The 10,102-nt window shown below is 42.6% G+C and overlaps 1 protein-coding gene across 1 annotated transcript; it reads right to left on the reverse strand.

The window, feature by feature from the left end:
• Nucleotides 1-4,074: 4,074 nt before the first annotated feature.
• ptger4c (prostaglandin E receptor 4 (subtype EP4) c) lies at nucleotides 4,075-5,725 on the reverse strand. The gene is made up of 2 exons (XM_029621056.1): nucleotides 4,874-5,725; nucleotides 4,075-4,698 (listed from the first exon to the last, which is right to left on the reverse strand). Exons 1-2 carry the CDS (start codon nucleotides 5,723-5,725, stop codon nucleotides 4,075-4,077), a joined length of 1,476 nt encoding a protein of 491 aa, XP_029476916.1.
• Nucleotides 5,726-10,102: the final 4,377 nt, after the last annotated feature.

Below are 10,102 nucleotides of genomic sequence, written 5' to 3' on the forward strand. Positions count from 1 at the left end.
AAATGTATAGATAGCCAGGGGCACGCTCCAACACAAACATCCTTTACAAACAAAGCATGTGTTTAGTGAGTCCGCCAGATCAGAGGCAGTCGGGATGACCAGGGAAGTTCTCTGTTTAGTGAGTCCGCCAGATCAGAGGCAGTCGGGATGACCAGGGAGGTTCTCTGTTTAGTGAGTCCGCCAGATCAGAGGCAGTCGGGATTACCAGGGAGGTTCTCTGTTTAGTGAGTCCGCCAGATCAGAGGCAGTCGGGATGACCAGGGAAGTTCTCTGTTTAGTGAGTCCGCCAGATCAGAGGCAGTCGGGATGACCAGGGAAGTTCTCTGTTTAGTGAGTCCGCCAGATCAGAGGCAGTCGGGATGACCAGGGAGGTTCTCTGTTTAGTGAGTCCGCCAGATCAGAGGCAGTCGGGATGACCAGGGAAGTTCTCTGTTTAGTGAGTCCGCCAGATCAGAGGCAGTCGGGATGACCAGGGAGGTTCTCTGTTTAGTGAGTCCGCCAGATCAGAGGCAGTCGGGATGACCAGGGACATTCTCTTGATGTGTGTGAATTAGACCATTTTCCTCTCCTGCTAATCATTCAAATGTAACGAGTACTTTTGGGTGTCAGGGAAAATGTATGGAGTAAAACGTACATTATTTTCTTTAGGAATGTAGTGGAGTAAAAGTAAAAGCTATCAAAACTATAAATAGTGAAGTAATGTACAGATACCCCCAAAACTACTTAAGTAGTACTTTCAAGTAGTTTTACTTAAGTACTTTACACCACTGAGAAATCCACAACACTCACACACAGTAGATTATACAGTGTAAGCAAACCCATGTAGATTGTGGCATGCTACAGCATTCTTCCTCTTTCTCTTCATTGCTCACAAGCACACGTGTACACACACCTATGACAGACATTGATGGCTGTGGAATGTGTTTACAAAGTATTTATGAAACCTTTCTGTTTCCACAATTACGTTCAAATCAGCATTGAAAAAAGCCGAAAATACACGTGTTTCCGCTTGAGTCTGAGATCACTATGTTGACACACCAAATGTGTTTGATGATGGGTCGTGGTAAAAGAGCAGGCATAGGCTTTTGTTGGCTACAGTGCAAGCAAACTACGTCTTCCAATGGTGCTACTGCTGTCGCCATCCAAAGATTATCCCATTTAAATAAGCACAAGGCGGTATGGAAGACGGCAGTGGTGTAGCCCACAGGCCATACCGAAATCACTTATTATTGTTATCTACATAGTGCATTGATGTGAATCACACTGGTGCTCTCTCATTTCGCTATTTGCCTTACGGATTGTGGTTGTTGTGGATGTCTGTTCACACGTGTATATGTGTATTTTAACCCAATAATGGTGGAATTGAAGAAGTCTAAATTGACTATCAATCATTGTTTTTGCGACCAGTTGACAGCCAGTGAAAAATGCGCTCTTGCAACAGCTGCATATATAATGCTGATCCCAGCCAATGTAATACAAGTTTAAAGGAGTTCCTCCATTCTAATCTCCTCCATGGTATTGTGCTCCATACTGTCAAAACTAGTTGAATTGAAGGAGACCACAAGTGGGGATTTTATTGCACAATATAATTCGTGTTGATAAAAAAAACATGTCCATAGGTCAAATGAACACATGCTCACACTAGCGCACTTTTAGTAGACGTAATTAAATTAAACAACTGCAAATGATCGAAATATCAAAGTGCCACCTACAAAAACGTAAATAATAGGCCTATAAATGCAGCATATGCATTCATTTTTCGGTAGTGTTTAAAGCATGCGATTCCATGAGAGCAGCATTTCTTTTTAAACTCGAAGCAACGAGCCCAATCAGTCCTCTATGACAACACAATCATAATCAACAGGTCTTTCGTTTTTGGGTTATGCTCAGGTAAAACAATTTGGCTCATCTATATTTCCATATATCCAAGTCCTATTCTTGAAGATGAAGGGGAATGACTGAAAATCTGACAGACTTTGGTTTTAAAAGTAAAGATTTAGCGAAATCGTATTATTATCTGTATTGCAGTAGAAAGCAATGTGTTAGAAGAAGCCTACATAACCAACCCATAAAGTCAAATATAACATCCATATATGGTGGGCTATTTAAACTCTAACATTGATTTATCCTGCAATAGATGTCATTCAATTGGTAATATTCATTTGTTGTCCTCTTCTAGTGCTACTTAAGGGGAAATTAAACCAAAAGTAACTGAAAGTAATCAGATTACTTTACTGAGTTGGGGTAATCCAAAAGTTACCTTACAAATGAAAGTGTTTGGACAGGTAACTACTAACTGTAACAGACTACATTTAGAAAGTAACCTAGCCAACCCTGATGTCAACATAGAGTATGTCTCATTTCACACAAAGGAAGTTAATAGTCCAGAGGTGGAAAACTTTACCAGGTTACAAGCTTAGTTGAGTTATTTGTCATTGTTGTTTCAGTATTTCAGAGCAATATTACAGTCAATATTATTAATGTTATTATTATTATAATCATTATTGAAATGGTTTCCTGTATTTTTGTACAATGGCATTATTCTGTGTAGGAATAAAGTATTTCTAAATATACAATGGATTTCTTATTCTTTCCAAGGTTGACCCCATAACCCTTGCTTCACCTCTGCTGGGTTGGGAGTCCTATATCTCACCATCATAGGGGTGCATTTAAATCATTCATCTGCATTGACCTGAACCAGGAAAGAAAACACAAGAAAGTGGGATTTTGCTTTCGCATGTCCACTTCTTTCAGATCAATGCAGAAGTAGAGGCGAGAGTTGCAAATGAAGACTGTTGTAGATGTACCCATGGAGACAGTCCTTTTCAGCTCGAGTTGTTTTACAGGGACTCATCCTTGTGTTATAGTGCTCCCTACAGGTTGGATATATAAATACAGGAACATGGAGCGAAAGGTGTTCAGTTCACACTATTCATCTCAAGAGGGCATCACACCCCTTCACACTATTCATCTCAAGAGGGCATCACACCCCTTCACACTATTCATCTCAAGAGGGCATCACACCCCTTCACACTATTCATCTCAAGAGGGCATCACACTCCTTCACACTATTCATCTCAAGAGGGCATCACACTCCTTCACACTTGTCATCAATGGTCTCAGAGTGTTCATTGATATTGTTCTCAGGAAAATAAGATGCAATAAACAACACCAAAAACATGTATGGAGCCATGCTTCATTTAATAAATTAGACCACAACTTGATGACAAGTCACTTGATGTCACCATGACTCTGAACTGTTGTCGGAACCGATCTTGTTTAACCTTGATCAGCTTTAAATGTGTGCTTTCCGTAACTTGCTTGTTATTCACACACTAGTCATGAAGTGCATTTAGTTAAACATATTTCAGGAAACAATGTGTGCTGTTTAGCTGATTTAATTCCCCATTAATACAAAAATACACAACACTAATGATGTATATTTTTCAAAAGAGCTCACAATAAATAGCTTTAAAACACATTTAAATAGGAAAGTTAATCATCACTCACAGTTATGTTATCAAAAATATGAAACAGTACAAAACTAAGTTGGACATGTTGGTACATTCAGTTACTATTCTCTGCATGCAACACTGGAATGGCACAGAAAGAAGCATCATTTCCAATACGTGATTAAGCCAGTGCATTATTGTCTGTCTGCATTAAGTTGTGCGGGTCATTTAACAGAAAAAAGACATATATCAAAGACTGATATCTGAATATATTGAGAAGATCAAATAAAATGGACCACTGTGTAAAAATGTCATTCTTAAATTCATTGAATTGAAAAAGCATAAAGATAATGCTGTGTTGAAGGCAAGTAGGTGTATATGGTCCCCTTAGAATATGATCATAGTACAATCACGTTACAGATTCATAAAGTGCATCTTAAAATGTCCAAATGGGTCCATTTTGTAAAATCTCCTGTGTGCAGAAGCCCAGCCTTTGTAATCTGGCCTGTAGGCTGCATCAAGGTAAATGACCTGTGTCTGTCTGGCTGTCTGTGTTCAGCATCTCAGACATTTGCTGTAAAAGTCTATATGAAAACATTTATGTTTGTTGGGAAACAGTTGATCAGAGGCACTTCTCCGATTGACAGGAGCTTAGTGTGCTGAAGGTACAGGTGACTATGTCCACTTTACTGACGTGGCTATGAAGACCTGCTGGTGAGCACATCTCCGGAAGCGCCTCGCTGCTTCCGAGCTGTGACGCGATCATGGCCGGTTTGGACACCACCGCTATCTCCGCCTCGAAACCGATCACGGTAGTCTGGTCTACACTAAACGGATGGAAGTTCGCCTGCGCCGTGTCAAGGTCCCAGGCTTGTCGCATGGTAAAGTCTGTAAACGATTTATTTTTGGTGGTAACCTGGTTCACCGAATCGTTTCTGTAGTTGGTCGTGCGTAATGACGCGTAACTGGTCTCGTTGCTGTGTTCAAACGACGGGAGTGAATGATGACTGCTAGTGCCAACCCAGCCTAAATTACGCCCGCGGCCCGCCTTGACTTGTCCAACTGTCTTCTTTACCCTCTCGCAGCCCTTGACCAACAGGTTCTTCCTACAGAGGATGTATACCCAGGGGTCCAGAATGGGGTTGAACGAGGCGAAGCGAATGGCCATCAGATCACTGCGGTAATCTGGATTCACTCCGGCACAGATGTTGGAAGGACCATACAGCTGGTTTACAAAGATGCGCACCTGTCAGATTGATATATAAAAGTTGTTTATGTGGAAAAAGCAAACCAATTTTCAGCAATATACTATTCATTTGTGTCTGTGTTGGATAGTTTAGGCCATATTTGAATCTCATGCCCATAACATAATGCATGCACAATAACTTAAATTACATTTCCAATATTAGCATTTCACTTACCACCAAAGGAATGGAGCACACCAGGAAAACGATGGTCATAAATATCAGCAGCCAGAACATTTGGATCTCAGCCGCGGACGGGCAGGTGACGGAGGGCAGGAACACGCGCCGTGAGCCTACTTGCGCGGACACCTTCGCTCTCACTATCCGCGTCTTCTGGCTCATCCCCACAAGTGACCGACACACTGCGAAGTTGCACAGAACTGTCACCGCAATCAACACCAACATGAACCCGCCATACAGAAACGAGTACGAGGCAGCGAGGGGGTCCGTCGCCCTCCAGTCCAAAAAACACCAAGTGCCCGGGAAGTGGCGCACATGCTTCCCGAAACCAAAGCTGGGCATGATGCACAGCACAATGTTAGCTAGGTAGATGCCCATGAGCGCCAAACGCGCCGTCGTCCGGTCAATGTATTGGGAGTAAAGATACGCGTGGTTTATGGCCAGGTATCGTTCCACTGCCATAGCGCACAGAATGGACATTCCAGCCGAGCCGAAAAAGAGCATAGAGAACGAGAAAAAGTCACACAGTAGCTCTCCACCGGGCCACCTCTGGGCTATGTAGGTGGCGATAACCACCGGGCTGGTGAAACAGGTGCCCAACAGGTCCGTGATAGCCATTCCAACAACCAGCGTATAGAAAGTGGTCTCCTTCTGCTCTTTCTTTGAGATGCATAACACAACAATGGCAATGAGGTTCCCCATGACTCCAAAAGCGAACATAGTGGCTGAAGTGACCAGCGATTTTGATTCCAGTCGCAGTGGCGGGAAAGTGCTTTGGTTGTGGGAGACACAGAGCGGTTGAACTAGTTCTGAAATGTTCGAGCCATCGCCATAGACGGAATTATTCATAATTCCTAACTGAAACAAAATAGCTTGATAGCTTCAACTTCTTAGAAACGTTCCCTTCCGAAAATTTCCAGAAGTGTCTCTTCACAAGTTATGAACACATCAAAAGCAATATATATATAAAAAACGTAGCCTACGACACCACAGAACACACGTTTCTGAGCTTTGTTTTTCTTCTACCAGCCGTTTCCAACATTTCCCACAACAGTGTGCTTTGGATTGTGTTGTTTCTACAACTGCACCTGCCGCTGCTGGTATTTAAGCTACAGGCTGCTCGCTCGCGCACAGCTACTGATGTCAATAATGTGACGTCAGGTGCACGAGGTATAGCCTACTACGATATTTCTAGTTTCAATATTGGACCCTGCACGACTTCAACACAGAAATAGACCAATTATGACAAACGTCTATCCTTGGAAAGTAAGTGCGTGACAATTTTTACAATAAACGTTCAACCGTTTGTTTTCATACATGCACTTATTCAACAGTAGACCTGTAGTCGGTCTACTCAGTGCACAGCCCAGCAACAGAGCCCGGTGTTCTGAACTATGCTTTTATTACAGTCGGGAGTAGCCACTTTATGTCAGCTATGTAAGGTCCCCTAGCACGTCAGGACCATGGACAGCAACTAACCAGTCAAGACTATGCAGCTTCACTATTGATTTGAGGAAACATAGCCTTAGCCTATTTGTTGGATAGACTGACACTCAAAACTGTCACTCGATGTTGCTAGAGGAAATATTTACTGGATGTTGAAAGGTGCCACCATGGATTCCCAATCAACCAATGAGAACAATGACATTGGGCTACCAAGGTCTTAAGAGTTACATAAATTGGCTTTTAAGAATGTTGGTATATAAATGAAATAGAGAAAGCTTGAAAGCAATCCATTTGCATGCAGGAATTTCTTCTTCTTGAGAACATATTGCGAATGATTACAGGACTTGAACTTGTAAGATGCTGGGAACCTTTAAGTACAGATAGTCTCTCGGGGGTGGCGTTGTTGTTGTGATTCAAGAAAGGTTGGCACTGAAGAAGCACTACCATTACTTATTTTCTATTTTTGTGGCACAAAACATTTCCGTCAGTCAAAGGCCACAGCCTAGATTCAACCTAAGATACCTGTCACCTCCGACACAGCACAGTTGATGGTTATCGTGGGTTAATGCTGAAATGATTGAATCTTAGCTTCCTTGGTACAATGGGACCAATGGAATAATCAATGCCACGATCTATGCCTACCCAACACACCACTCACACTAAATCAACCTGAAACTGAAAAGCCCCAATGCAGTAATGTTTCTTATTAACTCTTCTGATAAAACCACCACCCTTTTCCCACCTCTTCAGATTTTGGTGGGTCAGTTCCTGGTATTTAATTGGCAATTAGCTAACCTCTTCCACTTCAATACGAGCAGTACAGCAAGACTAGAGACTCTGTTTGTTTTACTTTAACAACAAATGACCTAGTTAGCTAATAAAAGTTTACAATAGTTTTCCTATTCATATCTGGATCCTGGGACGCAGTTAGTGTTAATGCTGGGACCGCTGATATATGTCCAGGGATCCTAGCTCAAACAAGGTGGTAATACATTGGCAAAGCAGCTAGCCTAGCTGCTAGCTATCAAGCTAGGCAACCTGGGCTACTATTGCTGGATACCAAGCACTCTAAGCAGTTAGCCCTTGTGGCTAGGACCGTACTTCAATTTGTCTCGTTTTTAGGACCACCGATTTCCAGAGGTTTCTACTGCTGGCGTCTCTCGTTTCACGGAGTGAATAGAGGGCTCGACCTACTATCATTACTATCATGCCTCCGAAAAATGACGAGGATCACATCTCTGCTGGGCAGGTACTTGAACTCTTGGAGAAGCAGAATGTTTTCTATAAGGAAATTATACTTTTGCAGGAAAATAACTTTAAAAGCTTCATACAAATGATCATGGAGTCTACCAACAAATGGCTGGACGACCTGACTAAAGATGTACAAGACATTAAAACAAGCCTTCAGTTCACACAGAATGTATTGAAGACCACACAGGATAAACTTTCCATAAACTGTTCCTCTATGCGTAATGAAATCACCACAGTCAGGGAGGGCTCCCAGAACATGTCTGGGAAGGCAGAATAAAATCAGCACAGTCAGGGAGGGCCTCCAGAACATGTCTGGGAAGGCAGAATGACATCACCACAGTCAGGGAGGGCCTCCAGAACATGTCTGGGAAGGCAGAATGACATCACCACAGTCAGGGAGGCCCTCCAGAACATGTCTGGGAAGGCAGAATGACATCACCACAGTCAGGGAGGCCCTCCAGAACATGTCTGGGAAGGCAGAATGACATCACCACAGTCAGGGAAGGCCCCCAGAACATGTCTGGGAAGGCAGAATGACATCACCACAGTCAGGGAGGCCCTCCAGAACATGTCTGGGAAGGAAGAATGACATCACCACAGTCAGGGAGGCCCTCCAGAACATGTCTGGGAAGGCAGAATGACATGACCACAGTCAAGGAGGCCCTCAAGAACATGTCTGGGAAGGCAGAATTACATCACCACAGTCAGGGAGGGCCTCCAGAACATGTCTGGGAAGGCAGAATGACATCACCACAGTCAGGGAAGGCCTCCAGAACATGTCTGGGAAGGCAGAATGAAATCACCACAGTCAGGGAGGGCCTCCAGAACATGTCTGGGAAGGCAGAATGACATCACCACAGTCAGGGAAGGCCTCCAGAACATGTCTGGGAAGGCAGAATGAAATCACCACAGTCAGGGAAGGCCTCCAGAACATGTCTGGGAAGGCAGAATGAAATCACCACAGTCAGGGAAGGCCTCCAGAACATGTCTGGGAAGGCAGAATGAAATCACCACAGTCAGGGAGGGCCTCCAGAACATGTCTGGGAAGGCTGATTACCTGGATGGACAATCGAGGATAAATAATCTTGTAAAAGATGGCATCCAGGAGAGCCAAGGTGAGTCGTGGGCTGAATCACCCTCCCTCTCATGGAGTTAGGAGGAGCAACAGACACAAGTAATTCCAGCCTCACACACACACACTAACTGAGGATCTCTCTCTCAGATTCCAACTGCTGATTCATGTTTGGACATGTAAATACTGTAAATCTACCAAAGAAAGGTCTGTTAATTGCTCACTTGAATATATGCAGTTTAAGGAACAAAATTCATGAAATATGCTGTCTAGTGCAGTCAAACAATATTCATGTATTGGCAATATCAGAGACTCACTTGGACTCTTTTTTTAAGGATGCTGAGATCTCTATACATGGATACAATATGTTCAGGAGGGACAGAAATAGATATGGAGGTGGAGTTGCAGTTTACAGCCAGAATCATATTCCAGCAAAACAACGTAATGATTTAATGTTGAATGGATTAGAGGTGCTATGGGTACAGGTGCATTTACTAAATTTGAAACCTATAGTAGTTGGTTGCAGCTATAGGCCCCCTAGTGCTGATGTGAAATATCTTGATGGAATTTGCGAAATGTTGGATAAGGTATCTCATGAAAATAGGGACATTTTTTTTTTTGAAGATGTGAATATTGATTTTTTTGAACACCAACTGTCCAATGAGAAAGAAACGTATTTCTGTTGCCAACATATGTAACCTGACCCAAGTTATGACATTACCAACCAGAACGTTCACTAATAGGTCCAGTATCACATCATCAACTTGTATTGATCACATTTTTACTAACATGGCTGAACATTGTTCTAAAGCTGTATCAGTGGCACTAGGTTACAGTGATCATAACTTGGTTGCACTCATTAGGAAAACTAACATACCAAAGGCTGGTCATAAAATAATCTACCGCAGGTCCGACAGCATCATATACCCTTATAAAAGATTGTATCATGAAGGAGAGGCAATGCATGTTCGAATTTCATCAAGTAGAAAGGGAAGAGGTAGAAAGGATGCTGCTGTCTCTTTCAGATGACAAGTCACCTGGTATAGATAATCTTGACGCCAAATTGCTTAGAGTTACAGCTAACCAGATATCTACACCAATCTCTCATATTTTTAACAAGTGCTTGATGTATGGGGTATGCCCAGAAGTCTGGAAAGAGTCAAAGGTTATTCCATTACCTAAAGATACAATAATCTGCATTCACTGGTCCTAACAGTCGTCCATTAAGCTTGCTGCCTGTGTTGAGTAAATTATTAGATCAAATTGTATCTGTACAAATCAAGGATTATTTATCAATTAAAGGTCTGATAACTGGTTTCCAGCATGCATACAAAGAAGGGCATTCTACAAGCACGGCCTTAGCACAAATGACAGATGATTGGTTAAAGAGTATGGATGATAGGAAGTTAGTTGGTGCAGTGTTGCTAGATTTCAGTGCTGCTTTTGATGTAATTGAT

This window comes from Oncorhynchus nerka, linkage group LG20, assembly GCF_034236695.1.
Source record: "Oncorhynchus nerka isolate Pitt River linkage group LG20, Oner_Uvic_2.0, whole genome shotgun sequence".
Lineage (NCBI taxonomy): Eukaryota > Metazoa > Chordata > Actinopteri > Salmoniformes > Salmonidae > Oncorhynchus > Oncorhynchus nerka.

Coding starts and splice junctions, on each gene's coding strand:
- ptger4c (XM_029621056.1), bottom strand. CDS start 5,725: ATGAATAATTCCGTCTATGGCGATGGCTCGAACATTTCAGAACTAGTT. Junction 4,699..4,873: donor TGTGCTCCATTCCTTTGGTG/GTAAGTGAAATG, acceptor TCAATCTGACAG/GTGCGCATCTTTGTAAACCA.